This window comes from Lathyrus oleraceus, chromosome 1, assembly GCF_024323335.1.
Source record: "Lathyrus oleraceus cultivar Zhongwan6 chromosome 1, CAAS_Psat_ZW6_1.0, whole genome shotgun sequence".
In the NCBI taxonomy this organism is placed as follows: domain Eukaryota; kingdom Viridiplantae; phylum Streptophyta; class Magnoliopsida; order Fabales; family Fabaceae; genus Lathyrus; species Lathyrus oleraceus.
The window spans coordinates 96900327-96918745 of record NC_066579.1 but is presented as its reverse complement, the minus strand read 5'-3'; the positions used below and the strand labels follow the sequence as shown (position 1 = coordinate 96918745).

General features: G+C 36.7%; 2 protein-coding genes across 2 annotated transcripts; one reads left to right on the top strand and one right to left on the bottom strand.

Moving 5' to 3' along the window:
* Positions 1-8112: 8112 nt before the first annotated feature.
* LOC127119023 (U-box domain-containing protein 3) lies at positions 8113-10252 on the top strand. The gene is made up of 2 exons (XM_051049239.1): positions 8113-8521; positions 9255-10252. Exons 1-2 carry the CDS (start codon positions 8307-8309, stop codon positions 10027-10029), a joined length of 990 nt encoding a protein of 329 aa, XP_050905196.1. The 5' UTR covers positions 8113-8306; the 3' UTR covers positions 10030-10252.
* A 132-nt stretch (positions 10253-10384) lies between these two features.
* Positions 10385-14543, bottom strand: LOC127119017 (altered inheritance of mitochondria protein 32). The gene is made up of 5 exons (XM_051049226.1): positions 14212-14543; positions 14038-14123; positions 12810-13115; positions 12636-12719; positions 10385-11016 (listed from the first exon to the last, which is right to left on the bottom strand). Exons 1-5 carry the CDS (start codon positions 14512-14514, stop codon positions 10659-10661), a joined length of 1137 nt encoding a protein of 378 aa, XP_050905183.1. The 5' UTR covers positions 14515-14543; the 3' UTR covers positions 10385-10658.
* Positions 14544-18419: the final 3876 nt, after the last annotated feature.

Here is an 18419-nt window from a genome sequence, read left to right as displayed (position 1 = left end):
CAACTTGTCACCCCCGCGTGACCAAAACCCTTTCAAAAGAACACTGTCAATCCTTTCTAATGCGCACAACAAACCAGTGCTAGAGCCTCCACCGAGAGTAGACAAGCCAGCGTTTAGCCGTTAGAACGCCGACCTACACAGTCGTTCATCAAAACAAAACACACCAAATATTCGTAGTAGCCCGAACTACAAATGCTCTGATTTCCTTATTGCACCATAAGGATACGTAGGCAGGAGATTGTTGTATCTTCGCGAGCACACTAATAAAAAACCTCCCATTTCCCCCTCCTGAGATCTTCATCCATATCTATCATCAATTCTAAACACTCGAAGCAAGCGAATAACATTCAGTTAACAGTCAAATAGCAAAATCAGACTAAAAGGTTCCCGTTGAGTACAACGGACGTGAGGGGTGCTAATACCTTCCCCTTGCGTAATCGACTCCCAAACCCGAATATGGTTGCGACGACCATTATTCCATATTTCTAAAGGTTTTCTCGATATTTTCCTATTCCTTCATTGGAATAAATAAAGTTTGGTGGCGACTCTGTTTCGAACAACATTTTTCCGCGTTCCATCGCGAGGGATCACATTATCATTTTTGAGGTGCGACACCAACCAATAGAATTTTTTAAGGTCGTCTGGGTCTAACTGCAACCTTTCGAAGGTGTCCCAATAAAGAATGTTTGTAGAACTCCCCTGATCGATTAGAAGGTGCTTGATTTCCCAATCGTCACAACTCAAATTTATCACCATAGGGTAATTATCGTGAGGATGAACTCCAACAACATCCTTTTGCAATAATTTCATTTTGGGTCCTGCTAGTTTCTCCAAACCTGGGCTGGTTTTGGAGGGTGATCCTTCCACTGCCATTACCAAGTGAGCATACCTCCTTTGGGACTAACAAGTCTATCTACCACCTAAAAACCCCCATATTATGGTGTTGATTGTATGAAAGATATGTTTGTCCTCGTCCTCTCTATTGGGATCTTTGCACTTCCTTAATCTAGGGATCCTTGGAGAGTCTCGCCCTTGAGAGTTGAACCTGGTCGATGATTAGTGAGAATATTTTTTAGCATACTTATTCATATGACCCTCTTGGATAAAGCCCTCAATTTCTTTCTACACTTGGCAATATTCAGTATGTGACCTTTCACCTTATGATACTTGTACCACCTACCTAGTTATGGCCCAATGGTTCAAACTTGGGGGCTGGAGATGGTGGGATATTAAGAGTGTGCAAGATTTCTTGCCATATCTTCTCCCGGCGAGTGTTCAGCGATGTAAGTATCTATGTACACCCACCACTATGCTTAAAGGTTACCCTATCTCTTATAGGCGAGGTGTGGTGGTTCTCTCACCTTTTTCTAAACATTACTCTCTTTGCATGTATCATTCCGCCTGTGTCATGACCTTTTCCATAGAGGTCGTTGTCTTCTAGGTGAGAGATTCAATGAAATGTCCCGACCTCAGTCCGTTTTGAAAGGCTCTAACAAACATATCTTTGTTTGAATGGATGATCTTAATAATCGCCGCATTGAACCCAACAAGGTACTTCCTCATAGACTCTATTGTCCCTTGGTGAACATTAAAGAGGTCAGTGGTGGACATCTTCATGTGTTTGCTTTCCGCAAACTGGTGGACTAGTTTTCTCATCAGATATGATAGCTCAAGACTGAAAAATGAGCTAAATTCATATACCATCTTAGGACAAAGTCTTTAAAGGTGATAGAAAGGAGGTTGCATTTTAATGAATATCATGCTTCATTAATATCCATCTGAGTGTTTATGAAGGCGACGTGCTCATTCGGGTCGCTTATACCATTGAGCTTTATGAGCGACGATGGTTTAAAGTTTCCCCCAAATATCATCATAGAGAGGTTAGGGATCTAGGGCTTCAATTTCCTCAATAGGGCCAACCTCCTGCTGAGACTGTTTGATGAAATGAGTGTTGTTCTCCAAAGTTTCATTTTAGTGATACAAGGCATCCATATCATCACACATTTATGCTATAGCTATATGGTCGCCGCCAGAGCCGTTGGCAATCGAAGTACCTACTCACCTAGTCATCATAACGGAAGATGATGGAGATAAGTTGTGAAATGGTTGTTGATTATGAGTTTGGCCCATGTCAGTTTTACCAGGACCCCATGGTGGGCACCAATTATACTTATTAAAAAAAGTACAACAAGGTAGTCTTGTATTTGTAGGACTTTTGAGGTGTTTAGGGTATTTGGACAATATGTAGAACTATCTCGCGGAGAGTGGTGAGAAGTTTTGTATACATGTTTTTATGTAAAATTGAAGATCCCCTTTTCATTCTAGGAATGAGGTATATATAGAGGCTAATTAGGTATGGGCTAGAGAGCTACATGATTATTTTTACCCTAACTCCCTCATCTGAAGACATGGTTATATGGTAATTACTCTTCCCGAAATCACAGGGGAAGCGATTACCACTCTTTGACTGACCCTGGGTCAATTTTGAGTTGAGTCATGTCACCCCCACGTCCAATGTGTGTGTGTGTGGGGGGGGGGGGTTGATTCGGGTAACCCAAACCCAATTGGACAGCTACTAAAGTAAATTCGGGCGATCTCTTGTCTCGTATCTAGAAGCTATTGCCTCAGCCTTGGACACATGAGTTGATTTAAAGTGCGACCTATAACATTACTCATATGCACGCCCAACACATTGTGTTTGGCTTATCCCTCATATTTGAAAAATCACCCTTCTTAGGACCTAATAAAATTATACAATACAAGTTATTTTTAAATGCTTCATTCAAAACTGATTTTTGAGATTATCTATAAATGATAGCATGAAAATGAAATATTTACTTGATTAAGGTTGGTTTTTTACTTTTTTTGTGTGAAAGCATGTTGATTAGAACCAAAATCATACAAGACTTAGCCGGTGAATTGTGTGCAACCACATGTTTTACATAGATTTTTCATTGATATGAAAAGAAACCCTTTTACCTCGGTTGGAAAATGAGTTTTACCTCATTTTTATATGAGATGTAACAAAAGGTGTCATGAAAAATTGTCACTTTTCCCCTCATTTATAGATCCATAGAGGAAAATCATATTGATTATGTGTTCGATCCCCAACAATAACATTTTTATATTTTTAAAACTAGAAAGCACACACCATTATATCTCTCGATTTCTTCTAATATCAAGGTGGAAAGTGTGTATTTACCTTAGTTTAAATTAATAACCAAGGAGAAAAACACTTTTTTTGTCAATTATAATTTATTTTAAATTTTATTTTGATTTGTATTTTTTTTAGACATAATCTATATACGTATTTTGTGACAGAATCATAATATTTAATTTTATAACAAAACATAACCTAATATACACAAAATAAAAAATTACACTATTTACAAAATTTATAACAAATTTAATATACACATCCAAAATGGTACATCAAGAGAACCTATATACATATTTGAAAACATAACCTTGTAACAAAAACCAAATACATATATGTAACAGAAAATCTATACACCTATAATTTGAACAAAATTTAAATTGTGATAGCCCAACAACAACATTAAAGATTCAATCTCCACAAAAACAACAACATTAACTTTTTAACACAAACTTTTTACTAGCCGACGCCAACAACATTAACTTAACAACTAACATAACTAAATTACATGCATATGGATAAAGTTAATACCTTAACTCATGAATCACTAATGCCTCCAAAGACCATATCCAACATAAAGAATTTCTTAATACACCCTAGATAATTCTTAGTCACCACACGAAGTTATTTAAATGCCCTCAGTTTCTGAAGATGCATCTTCAGACAAACATATTTATGAATAAACATTGAAATATTTTTGAGATGCATCTCCGGAATAATATTCAATACAACCAACTCAGAAGCCATTTACATTTGAATTATACCGGAGATGAAGTATAACGTACGATCGTAAATAAAAATATTGATGTACATAATAATAAGAGATTACTACTGTGTGTGTCGAAAATAAAATAACAATACATGCAAAAAAATATCGTACAATCGAGATCCAAAATAAAGTACAAACTATAGTACTACAAAAAAATAATAGGAGACTACTACTGTGTGTGTCTGACAACCTCTCATCTACCTCATTTGTCTGCTCTACCTCCTCGGCCATCATTCCCCTTCGTCCTCCGGTAATGTCTCCGGATGGTATCTAGGACTCGCTTGATACCAAACCCATCAGGGAAGATACCCTCGTTAATGTCTACCCGCGCAATCTCCACTACGCGATGACACCTATGCAAGACATCATCAATATGATCTAGTTGAGCCTCCTCCTCCTATAGTATCTCCTGATGAGCTGGTCTTGACGGATCTCCTGGAGCAGCATGCACCATGTATGGATGTGACACCCTGAAGAACCATCTGATGTACCCTTCGACGTAGCTCCGGTCACTCTCAGCTATGGTATTCCATGCCTCATCCGGTACCGGATGACTCTCATAATCATCAAACATCTCCTCTATTTGTCTACGTATCAAGGCAGGAAGAGAAAAGACAGTGATCAACGTAGATATTGAAGTGCATGTCCTCGACAACCAAACGGTCGACATAGACTCTAAAAGGCTCGACCGCCTGGTTCCCTCTGAGCGGGATAAAAGCAGTAACATGCAACATAACCTCAGTGTACTCATGCACACTTGCCCAACCAGCGACGCACGGGAAGTGCTAAAGGATCCAAGCCTGAAATAAAAAAGTTTGGAACACACAAATCATCGGTAATGGTTTTGCAAACATACAAACCAACTTGCTCTGCTCTCTAGATCTCAGTCGCATAGATGTTCCTCAGGAACTCAAATCTAGCATGAGCACCCCTGGTCCTATCCACCTCCTTCATCGCCTTCTCTAGATCATCCCCCATATACTCTACCATCATCTCGACTGCTTTGTCTTTGGCAATCCTCCCATGATTGAGGAATCTCCCCCTGATTGGAAGATGTAACAAACCCGAGACATCGTCTAGTGTGATAGACATCTCACCATACGGGAGATGAAACGACGAGGTCTTAGAGTGTCATATCCCCACGAATGCATTAAGCATCTCGTGGTTGACCAGAGTGTAACCGGTCATGCATAGGTCTTTCAGGCCAGATAAGAACAGAACTGACTGAAACCAATCCTCATTCGGCTAAGACAATGCAACAATCTTCCTCTCATGGTTAACAAACTTCTGAGGATCACGCTCGTGAAATTTGTCAGAAATAATCAATGTCAGAAATTATCAATGTCAACAACTAAAATTTTGGTAAAAAAACAGAATCCAACTAATGTTACCTCCCCGTCCCAGATAAGTCTGGCAATATGGTCTAGATATAGAGGAAGTAAGGACAAATCAATTGGACTTCCTCTAAAATCCTCCTACTCGACATATACAACATCCTCACCCTCTGGAGGTGGCACTGAATCACTAGCATCATCGGTGGGAGGTGGGACTGAAACAACAATACCATTCGTAGGAGGTAACACTGGTGAATCGTGACGCCCGCGGGAGGATGGGGAAATGACGCGTCAGATGGTGAATCCCATTCCTACGGGAAGAAGAAGGTGGATTGACCTGAGGATAAGCATGAGCTCCAAAAGTAGACAACTCTTCCTGACCAGAGGTACATGGAGCATCCGAAACATGCTAGCTCCGCTCCCGTTGAACGGATATGTGTTGAGCAACCATGCCATGCCTCAATTTGTCATGTCTATCAGCCATTATGCATGTAAGTTAAAGTAATACATACCGTTAGTGCACACAAACAACACGCACAAGCAAGAAAAAATATATATACTGCAGAAAATTCCGGAGATACATCTCCGGAAGCACCAGATAACTAAAACATTGAAACATTCTAGAGATGCATCTCCGGAAGCACCATCAAACTAATACATTTAAATATTTTGGAGATGCATCTCCGGAATTTCCTACAGTATATGAAACACTGAACAATTCCGGAGATGCATCTCCAGAATGTTCTGCAACTCAGAAGTTGCGTCAATGGCGAATCTACCACATGCTAGTTGAAAAAATATGTTTTGATCACCATTTTCAGCCAACAAACAACTTATACACTATGTCTAAACTATGTTACATGTAATTTCTACATATTTCAAACCCTAATAATTGATTTGTACTCATTTACACTAAAACTTAAACATTTATCGAAACTCAAAAAACTTACTTGAAATTGATGTTTTTAATGAAATTGAATGGTATTACAAATGAGGCTTTATGTTCCATTGAGTTTTCTTATGCTTTGTTTAATGAAATTTGATTTGGTGTATAATAGTGTATTGGGAGAGTTTGAAGTTGTGGTTGAAGAAATGTGAAGTGAAAAAAGAGAAGAGTTTGACGCGACTCTTATGCTATAAAATATTCCAGAGATGCATTTTGAATATTTTAACATTACCTTACATTTTGGTTCGTCCGGAGATATATATCTGATAACCGGAGACATTTGTGAAAATTTACATGGTGCGGTAAAAATAGTTAGGGTGTCATAAGAAACTCTCTCCAACATATATTTCATAAGATAGTATTCACAAGAATGTATGTTAGGTTGTTTCCACGACTACAAATATTTTTCATATAGTTCTCAATACACACAATACACAAGTAGTACATTAGCAAAAATAAAAGAAGGTAAAAAAAACACAGATAATACTTACTTTTAGGAAAAAAGAGTCATGGTTTTTTATTTTTTAAATTACGAGACACTAAATTGTATCTCTCCATGACTTAACATGTTGGTAAAAATTAGGCATGAATAAAATCTATTCAAAACTAAATGTATAATTTGAATATCACAAATAATAACATATACACGCTCAAAATATTTTTTTTATTGTTGACTCAAGATCATAATATAACAAGCATAGAATAGTTACAAAAAAAAATCGAAACTAATCAAGATCAATCCGGATTGCATGTGAACCGGAACCAAGACAAGAGTATAGCTCTAGTGCTTAACAATATAATGCAAGGCATTTTAGAACAAACATAAAAACATTTCTATCACATATAAGTCTAATTTATCATACCTATAATTTATTTAAATAATGCATGTGAAATAAAAAAACGAAAATAGAATGAGAATTTATATACACATGGGGTGTGATAGTAACCCCGAAATCCCAAAATTATAGGCTCAATATCTAAAATGTTATCTTCCTACTTACATAAATAGACCCACTATAAATCCTAGTTACACAAAATCTTAAATACCAATGGCCAGGGTTTTTGAATTCCAAAAACAACACTATTAATTTAATTTTTAATATGTTATTCAAAACATAAACTAGAGTTCAACATATTAATGCAATAGTGTAAACAACGGACTAGAAATTCATTCCAACAAAAGTCACTACATAAAATAATTACAAATTTTAAAACTAGAAAATTTATTTTCTATTAAAGATACAAAGCAAGGTTTGTTTCAAGGCCTCTTCTTACCCCTCAAAAAACAGCTCAATGTATATAATTGTTTAGCCCTTCAAATCCTAGTCTAAATTTTGAATCAATTCTATAAATAAAATAAATTTCAATCGACATCATCTAAATATATATACCAAAATCAAATTTATGACTTTAGAATCATTTTTTTCTTCTGAAATTGGAGGGTAAGATGCTAACAGAATCCTGTTCATGTTGATTTGGCAAGCCACGTGGTGCACTTGCTTCATTCTTCTTATCCATTTGATAATTAGCTTCAGATTCTTAGTTCTTCAATTTAATCTCTACTAAAGTCACTTATGAAATCACTTTTATGATTTTTTTTTTATTAATATTATTATCATCTCACACTATTTTGTATCTTTATATTATAAGAATAATAATTACGGATCTAGTAGAATTGGTCAAAAGGGTATTGGCATTATTGAAGAAAAGAATAATAAACGTTGTCAATGTGATAAACAAGAGTGAGATTAGCTACTAATGAAAACACTATTTTCAAGCTTATACCATCACCCAATCATTAAAGTAGAAAAAACACAAAATCATTAGAAAATTTCGACAAACCTACCAAAAGCTGAAATTGTTTGCTTCCATACAAAGAAAGTTAAAGATTCACTGTTAGGAATCAATACTAATTAAATATCAACACACACCTAAGAGTTAAAAAAGATGATCAAAAAGAATTGTATGTTGCTTCTAGTTGAAACAATGGATTGGAAATACCCTCAACTCCTCAAAAGCTTAAAGTTACCTCTTCAAGCAACCAATCTCAATGCTACAATTACTATTTCCTAACAGACAAGGAACACAGAAAGAGCTTCAATGGAGAAAGAGATTGTGGAAAACCTTTGGAATGGTGATAGTGAAGCTCAAATTCAAGCAGCAATGAAACTTAGTAGATTGTGTAGTAAGCAAAAACACAATTTGGCAGAAAGTGGAGTTATGGTCCCTCTGGTTTCCATGCTTCATTCTGAAAACTTTGAAGCTATAGAAGCTTCTCTTTGTGCTCTTCTAAACCTTTCCTTTGGGAGTGAAAGGTTAGTGCATTCACTTTCACCTTTAATATTCAACATTCTGTGTAAACTTTCTTCATTTCTTCTGGTTATGTTCCCAAATTTCTTCTAATTCAGAAACAGTCTTTTCAATTATGATCACGAAAAATTATACTATGTTATAGTGCTAGAGTTAATATAGTTGTTTTTCTAAAAACTCGGCATCCGGTCCAAGGACCGACTAATCCGGAGAACCAAATAGTTCACTAGCTGGGACACCCAATTGAAGACGGAGCAAAATTCTATATGGACTAGCCCAATATAAGAATTGTTGGCATCTTAGGTTTTCGAACTTGAGATCTTAGATAGGAACAAACTTTTTAAGTCTAAGTCTTCACCACCAGTCCAACCCCTAGGATTCATACTTGATATAGCTATTATTTGACAAACCTCTATTATGGGGAGTACATGACAAAATAATAGAGGAATTGAGTTTAAAGCATACTCAACCAAACACTATTGGAGTAATTAAAAAGTTTGAACTTTTTACTACCCCATGATGGTGTTTTGCTAGTGGGTCTAAAGGAATATGTTTTATGTAATAAATATTTGTCATTGGTTAGTATTGGATTTTAAATCTACCATCATGATTCTTTACTAAAAAGTAATTTATAAAACAGAAAGGGAGAATAAAAATTTCTTCTCTTATAAGAATATTAATTTCAATGGTCTTCTTAGAAGTTGATGAAATCTTACAGAAACTTCACAAATTTTGCAGAAACAAGATTCGGATCGTCAGATACGGAGTTTTGCCAATTTTGCTGAACCTCCTCCATTGTGAAAGCCAGACAGTGATACAATTGTCATTAGCAGCCATGTTAACACTTTCTTCATGCAAGAGAAATAAGATAGCTATAGCTTCATCTGGTGCGGTTCAGATTTTGGTTGAATTTATCAATAGTAGTAACACACACACTCAGTCTCAACTAGATGCTATAGCTACTCTCCATAACCTCACAACCTGCCAAGAGATTATTCCATTGATTGAATCTTCTGGTGTTATACTCTCCTTGCTTGAACTGATCCACGGCTCGGTAAAATCGTCTTCATCAGTTGAGAAAGCGATAGGGTTGCTAGAAAAGATTGTTTCTTCATCAGAGAGTGCACTTTGTGAGACTGCTAGTACCGGAGGAGCGATTCGGATACTGGTTGAGACTATTGAGGATGGATCATCACTTGGCAAAGAGCATGCAGTTGGTATACTTCTCCTTATATGTCAAAGCAGCAGAGAAAAATATAGAGTATTGATTTTGACAGACGGGGTGATGCCGGGATTGCTTCAGTTAAGTGCCGCTGGTACGTGCAGAGCCAAATCCATGGCTAGAGAATTGCTATTGCTTCTGAGAGACTGCTCGAGTTGTAGCTCGAGACATAGACAAATTAATCATGAGCTTATAGAACAGATAATGGACGAGATTGATGCAGAAGGAGAGAAATTGGGACATACTACTTTGAGATTGGTAGAGGAGATGATTGCAAAGCTCAATACATAATCTTTCACATAAATAATGTTTTCGAAATAGATTCGGCTCATAATGTATTCATGCATCTCTTGTTTCTTTCTAATTTTTTTGGTATTATATTTTTAATGATGATGACTTCTAGTTTAGGACCTAACTTCAGGGAAGGTATATTGAAGTGATACAATGTAGAATTGTTCACATCTCTATGTATATATGATTGGTTCTGGTTCGATTCATGAACTATGATGCAAGTAAGAGCTTGACAACTTGGATTTTACTTTAGGCATTTAAGAAAAAAGATAACATAAGAGCACAGCTAAAATTTAATTATCATAGTAATTTTGAACTCACTAGAAAACTGGAAACATAACATAAGAGCAAAGAGGAAACAAACATATTTGAAGTTCAATTATCACACTAAATTTTGAATTTACTACAAAAGCAGTAACATAGAGGAACAAATACAACAAAACATAATTGTATTGAAAATTTTTAAGATGAAATATATGTATAAAATTTTCATCATTACATCTCTAGTCAGGTTCCACTATCTCTTCAATTCCAATAAATAGAAGCTTGTACATAAGACTTATTTAAAATGATTCCATCATTATTTCTTAATGAAAAGAGTGAGAACTATAGAACGTACCATCAAGCTCTCAGCCTGACCTTCTATAAAATCTGTAACCAACAGCAACAACAGCTAAAGCTCCAAGTATACCGGTAGCTGTAAGAATATCACGCTGCTGTAATACACGCCAACTCCAACATACTTGGCACCCCTGTTTTTTATTTGCTTCCACGGTTTCATCAACTACTTTATTTTGCTCAAAACTTGCACTTCTGCAACAAGAAACCCCATTAACACCCTGGCAGCAACCAGCCACATTTTCATTGTTGCTCAGATTGTTACTTTCTAGTTCTACATTCTTCTTGCTCTTGTGAGTATCATCTCCATTAGCGAGCTTCTGGTCATTTGCTCCCTTAAGTTCATCAAGAGGTGGCCCCATTTGGCCTCTGAAACAATTCCATACAGCAAAATTTAATTATCCTCTCTTATAAGCAAAATTTAATTAATTGAAAATTAGTTCACAAAATAATTTGCACAGTTTTTACAAAAACTAATTTGCATGCAACAAACAAAATGAAGACCCAGTTTTAGTATAAAAGTAGTAAGTTATAAAATATAATGCATCCCATACTAGAAGGACGATGTTGTCCACAACTACTCGAATTCCAAACACACCTTAAATCAGATAATGTATATATCCATGTGGAAATCTAGCATTGAATATCTTGATAAGTCCATTTGATATATCATGGCAAAATTAACAAAAGAGTAGTTTAAGAATCTATTCTAAAACACACATTTAATTGATTAATTTATGTTGCCTTAATTTTAGAACAATATATCCTTAAAATAATTTTGTCAGAATGAAATGGATATAGATTCAATGGTGGACAGAGTGAAAGTAAGTGTTTGGAGGTGGCTAAGTGCAAGGATCAAAGCTTTTGGGCATGACTTACGCAATGATGTATGAATCCTTTGATTTGTATGGGGTTGAATGGTGGTGGCTATTTGTATAAATGTTTGTTTGTACCTTACTGTACTTGTGTAAAGCAAGGTGGCATGAAAATGGGGGCATATCAGGCAACATCATTTGAAGTGAATGTGAATTTGGAGTGGAGTAGCTTTGAAGTATTGAGGCAAAGAGCTAGGTTAAAAAAGGAAATATAGCATGTTCTGAGTATTTGAAATTTGTATATTGTAGGTAGTTGAATATATTTGATTGTGATGAAAGGAGATTAGTGATGTGTATAATTAAGCTCAAGAGAAAATTACTATTTCAAAGGAGCATGGAAGGTACTGTTAGAAGTCAGTTCGGCCACAGGAAAGCTGTGATTCAACGGTGCAACCAATATCTCCATGGACAAATGGTTTCACTATTTTAAGATTACAATGGCATATTAACATTGGAGTAATGTGGAAATCCATGGAAGACTTGGATATTGAATTGGTTAGGTAATATCAAATTATGGAGTCTTTAAGGCTTCATTATGCATTAATCATATTCTCTCAAATAGTTGTGTAAGAAAAGAAGTTCGTGTGAAAAAGGAAACAAGGAGAGGGATGCTGGACAAGTAATGCATAACTAACGGAGTGGAAAAACAACAACACTCAAGGAAATTGAGACAAGAGCTTGTCATGAATGGGGTCAAACAATATAGAACTAACAGATAGAATACGTGTGACAGAAAAAGAAAAAAAAAAGAAAAAGGAATGTGTGGTGTTGGTATCATGAGGAGCAATTGATATGCTGCTGCTGCAACAAATGGACCACACATTAGCAGGAAGTTACAAGAATTAATGTCATCTAGCTAATCAAAGGTGTTTATTTCTCGTGCTTTTGGTGTATATTGGTGTTGCGCCAATTTCTGTTGGTGATTTACCGGTTCTGTTTATCATTTGTTATTGTTGCATGGGTGTTTCATGTGCAGTGTTGAGAGAGTAGAGACTGTAATATATAGGTCTAGTCCTTGGCCTAGAGCCTTTTGTGTGTATATAAAATTTCTGCTTAAAAAAGAAAACGTTTGACTAAAGGATAGAAAATGCAGAATAAAAAATAAGTTGTAACCTCCATAGTTTTTGTATGACCTCTCCCTTGGCGATGTGTTGATCTAGCAAGGCAGGCACATCATTAGGAGTAACATAGCCATACCTGTAATTAAATATTAGGTGCTATAATTAAACAAGTAATACTAAAATCCTTGAAGAAAAAAAGGATCAATAACACAAGTGGAAGGCTTACCAGTGACCCATAATTTTTCCATCTGGTCCAGGACTAAATGTGATTAAATTGCCAGCATACTTATGGCCACCAACATGAGAACACGCCATAACAGATATCTGATCTTTCAATCCACGGAGCTGAATTTCTTCATTGAGCTTGTCAATAAGAACAGGCCCACAAACACCACACCTCACGTCACGGCTTCCATGAGCACACACAAAAATGTATGAACCTGCCACCGCATTCTGCACTCCATCACCCCATGATTTACAACCCACCATAACATCGTCGAAAAAGCTATCAACATTTGATTCCTTCAAACCCCTTTCAATCGAAACAACAACACAACACACCATTCTCAATATGAAATCTTAAATCAAAATAAGAAATGATGACATTTTATAATTCAATTTAGTTTCACGCTTGTGATTAATTAATTGGATTAGTCATCATTTAATTGGTTTTTCAGTTAGTTACAGTCAGTCTCGGGATGTCCATAAATACAAGAAAATCACTTGCAATTATGTATCAGTTCATTAAAAAAGACTTCATTCTCTCTTTTGCTGTGTGTATTTGGCATCACTTTGAAAATTATCAGAATTTAATAAAAACACACAAGTTTTAATTTTAAATAAAAGCAGTCGATGAAAAACAAATTCATTTGATTGAAAAAATTGCACCATGTTTCATTACAAAAATATTTTCATAGTAAAAACATCAAAGCTTAACAACAAACTCTATCTTAACCAAATCCATTATCCAATGCTTATTTAGTGAGACACCATATCTTGTTTGTGCCAGTGTCTACTATACTTCATCATTGTTTATCTGTGCATAAAAAACTAATTCACACACAACACCTGTGAAACACATTAATCATCCTAGTTTAAAACTCCAATTAGTATTAGAGTATAAAAACAATGCATGCAAGTTCAATTAGATCGCTCAATTATGGAAAGTAATATATCAAATATCATTAAAATATATTATAATTGGATGACAGGGTATTGAAAAGTTCATGAAAACAATTTACAAGAAAACAATTAAACTTCATTTTTTGTCTTTAGTTATAAAAATAGTTGATGCATAAGAAAAATATACTAATAAACTAAGTCTTTTACGATTTCGGTCGGTACAGGTTTTGTCGGCGGCCAGACTTTTTTTAAAACCTTGCTATAAACAACAACTGAACTGAAGTATACTAGAAAGATAAGCATAGCCATGATTAATTTAGTAATAAACATACTTGTATTTGATCATTTCAGGGAAAATCAAGACATCACCGTCGGAGTAGCCATCCTCCTCACGCGCCTCACAAACCGTGATTTTCGTCTGCAAGCAAAGAATCAAACAAATCAACAAATAACGAAATCCAAAAGCAAACTTAATTAATAAATTGAAGTAATTAATCAGTAATCACCTTAACGACGATGTCGTTTTTCCTCGCTTTAAACGCAGTAGCAACGCGTTTTACTAATGGATCATCATCGGAGGCTTCAACACGCGGAGGCCAAACGCGGTGATTCTTGTAACAGAGAAACACGTGGCGATCGTAGGAATCGACGGTTCCCGCGAGATTTTGTTTGTACATCTCAGGACGGGAGAAACCGTGTTTGGCGTCGTCGACGGCGGCGGTGGAAGACATAGTAGCGGAGGAAAGGAGAAGAAAATTGGATTTGGAATTGAAATGAGAGATTGATGTAATGAATCGAGTTAATAGCATTATTTATTTATGGTACAAGTAGTTAGTTACTGCTAATTTGATTTGTTTTTACTAAGTAGTTTTGGAAAAAAAATTAAGTTGAAAATGACGGTGATAGAGTAGAATCAGTCACGTTTGCGTAATGAAGAAGATAACGACTCCTTAATGGCAATATAAAAACAACGCGCCTCTTTTCATTAGCTAACCGCCAATAGTCCCAAATTTTTGAAGGCTTTGGCTCTATTCAATAAAAGGTATTTCTCTTTTTTTTTTTTACTTTTTTTTTTTCTCATTTGCAGAGTTTAAGTGTGTTATTGGTTCTCTATAAAAAAAAATTGGATTTTTTTTCAAAATAACCAATTTTTTCAAAAAAAAATCGAAAATAATCAATTTTTTAAAAAAAATACCAAAATAACCAACTTTTGTAGATGATGCGTCAGATGAATTAACGCACCCCCATACCAATAAGAATAGGCGTCAGGATCATTGACACACATGCATTGGGCATCATGAGGAGGCGCGAATGCTTGTAGCGCTTGCATTGACCCTCATGAGGAGACGCCAATGCCTCTGGCGCCTGAGTGCATTTTCATGGTGGGAGCCAATTCATCTGGCGCCTGCATGTGATGGTCATGTGGGCGTCAATTTTTCTGGCGTCCACGTGGTTTGTCCAATAGATGTTCCGTTTCTATAAATACCACACCTTGTATACAATTATTTTCACTCAAATTCATCTCCTAATACCATAAGTTGTCTAGTTCAACCATCAATTTCAATTCTCTCTGTTTCAATAATGTCTGTATACATTCAGAAACGAAATGTTGATGTAATATTTTCTACTGTTGCGGCTCCGATACAGGTTCGACTTTGGAACACAGATACGTTTGAACGTCTTAATCGGACGTTGTACAGTTGGTTAGAGGGAAAAATTGGAGAGGGTGAACGAATTAGAAGAATACAATGGCTTGTGTCCACGTTTAACCAAAACGGAGAAGTGCGCGAATGAGTGGATATTAAGACTGACCAAGACGCTCGTAGGATGATGCATTACATGTTCAAAATTGTTTTGATGGTTGTAATCGTATAGTTCTTGTATTGTATTTGTTATAATTATTTGTGTTACAGTTTATGTAATGTTATTTTCGTCATAGACATCTACTATGAAATAAATTTAGTTATTCATATATTCCAACACTAGGACCGTTATTACGATTGTGACCTGGTTGATGGCATGAACTACATAGTCTAACCATTTTGTTCTCCGTATCCATTTCGGTTCGAATCCGGGTGCTGTTAGGGCGACCATTTTTCTTCCTTCGTGTCATACGGTGAACTGGACCTTATTGGATTTGTAATCGCAATGTCGCGGTTAGCAAGAGTCGCCACCGACTTTTCTTTTATCCCATAAGGAAAGGTGGAAAAGAACAGGAAAGACCTTAATTTTAAATTCTTAGGTTCGGGAGGTACTTTATACAAAGGGAAGGTATTAGCACCCTTTGTATCCATGGTTATCCATGGGCTCTTAATTGCTCAATCATTTATGTTTTTTTTTTAGTTTGAAAAAGGTGGTTGAAAAGTGTATAAAAAGGCTTTGAAAACGAGATTTTAACTTTGTAATGATTCTTGCATGAATGTATACAAAGTGGTTATCTCGTATAGTTTTTTGAAAGTAGTTTAGAAAAATATAACTCGGCAATGATCCTAGTACGGATGTATGCTAAGTGGTGATTTTCTAAAAAGGATGTTTGAAAGGTGTGAGGTGTGAAAAGCATTTTTTGTTATGAATGAGCAATTAAGGTTATACCTGTCCGAGGTCTTTCCGGGCATTTCCCATCCTTATGAGGGTAAAACTGTCCTTACTATTGAGAAGTAAGTAGTTTTATCCTGGGGATGTAGAAGGGTCATCGTAGGGTCATCGATAGGTCATTGAAGGCAACAGTTGTGAGGATACCTTAGCATTCGAAGGGACTATCATCATTTAACCGTAGGCTACACCGAAGGGTCATCGAGGGACAAAATCGTATTTTTGAAGGCAACATCCGAGGGACTATGATGATTTTACCGAAGGGTCTTTGCTAAAGGTATCCCCACGTTCGCGGGACATGACCGTAATATCGAAATTGTGGGGTAATAAAGAGAGGTCCGATATCATTTATTTAAAGTCCATGTTTTAAGTTCATTAGGTAATTATGGTGATACCGCCTTAAATCGATACATTAAAATCAACACACATTAAAAGTTAATATAGTAAAATTAATTAGGCAATCAATATGAATCTTCACATTAAAGTGAAATAATTTAGAATCCCTCTCCATGAAGGCTTCCCATGCGTAAAGCGGAGTACCTAGCCGGCTATTTCTTCGGAAGTATGCTAGCCTTTACACCATGAACACATGGATTAAAGCATAAAATACAATTGGAAATTGCATCATAAGATAAATATAGCAGCCAAGAATTTAGGCCAAATAATGCAGAATCATCATTAGGTAAACATGAAATAGGCAGCAAAAAGCAAAGCAGCCCCTGGCCTGGTCGCCTCTGCTTCGCCTAGCGAAGGCTCAGCGAAGGCTCGCTGCGGGCTCGCCTAGCGAGGAGCTAGCGAGCGGCCACGGGTTTGAAATTTGAGAACATTAGGACCTCAACCTGCAACATGGCTTATGGCATCCAACACATAATTATATGGTTCAGTTTCACAATATTCAAGCACATTTAAATTCTCATGCAAAACTCCAAAATATTTATGAATTCAATTATAATCCACAAATTAAGAACATGAAGTGGTACCATATGCCAAGTGAAAATACAAAACGATATCACATGCAAATTAAGATACTAAAATGATACCACATGCAAAATACGGACACCAAATGATAATCATATGCCAATTAATCATATGCCAATTAAGAAGCTAAAGCGAATAATAGTGAAGCTAACCTGTTTGCAAATCGAGTCGTAACCTTGAATTGGCGAGCCGGATTGAGTTGGACGGCTGTAGCTTCGGAGTGAGTAAGCGGCTTTCAGGGTTTCCGCCTTCTGAATTCTTTGGATCAGCAGGGTTTCTGTGTTTCTCCCTCTGGATGCGTGTTTCCGTCCGTCTTCGTCCGTCTGTGTGTGTTCTTTTTCGTGGCAGAGGAGCAGGCATTTATAGTAGAGGGAGTGGTGACCTAATGGGCTTAAAATGAGGTCCAAAAATCTCAAACTTCGCAAGCTTCGCTAGGCGAAGGAATTGCTCGCCTAGCGAGCAAACTAGGTCTGGGCCTTTTCCTGGATCTGACGCTTCGCTGGGCGAGTGTCATGACGAAGCGTCCGCTAGGCGAAGGGATTGCTCGCCTAGCGAGCATGCTATTTTGGGCCCCTTTTGGGTTGGGCCTGTTGTAAGCTGGGCTTTTGTTCACTTGATGTCGGTGCCTTGCAGAATAAGTCGGAGGGTCTTGAGAAATGCTTTGTAATACCAACGGGCAAATTTTGGGGTATGACAGCTGCCCCTGTTCAATATTCTTGAACCGAGAGAGTAGAATGGTAGGTGCCGTTCGTGGTCTGGAGGTGAAAGATTATTGAACACTTAGAATGCCCCAAAAATTTGCACTTGTTCATTTGTCTTGACGGAGATGGGCTTAAAGATGCCACCCAAGAAACTTGCTGAGGAAATTTCCAGATTGTGTCGTACGTTAGACGATATCTAGAGACATGGGTGTCACACCGGGTCATACATCAGACCGTATAGTGAACCATCCATTATGCTGTTGACTTCGTTGGGGAGTCAGAGTATGCTATACTGCTGGGGATAAGGGATCAGAATGGACCATACGTTAGACCGTGTCTGAATACCAGAGGGAGCTGTTCATTAGGCAGATGACTTTGCTGGGGATGAAAGATCAGAATGGATCGTACGCTAGATCGTATCTGAGTTGCAGAAAGAGCCGTAC

Bases quoted from the DNA above. Each gene is read 5' to 3' on its own strand.
- LOC127119023 (XM_051049239.1), top strand. From the start codon at position 8,307: ATGGAGAAAGAGATTGTGGAAAACCTTTGGAATGGTGATAGTGAAGCT. The intron at 8,522-9,254 runs GTTAGTGCATTC...CAAATTTTGCAG, and splicing joins CTTTCCTTTGGGAGTGAAAG to AAACAAGATTCGGATCGTCA.
- LOC127119017 (XM_051049226.1), bottom strand. From the start codon at position 14,514: ATGCTATTAACTCGATTCATTACATCAATCTCTCATTTCAATTCCAAA. The intron at 14,124-14,211 runs GTGATTACTGAT...CTTTGCTTGCAG, and splicing joins AAAACGACATCGTCGTTAAG to ACGAAAATCACGGTTTGTGA. The intron at 12,720-12,809 runs GTAAGCCTTCCA...ATTTAATTACAG, and splicing joins GGAAAAATTATGGGTCACTG to GTATGGCTATGTTACTCCTA.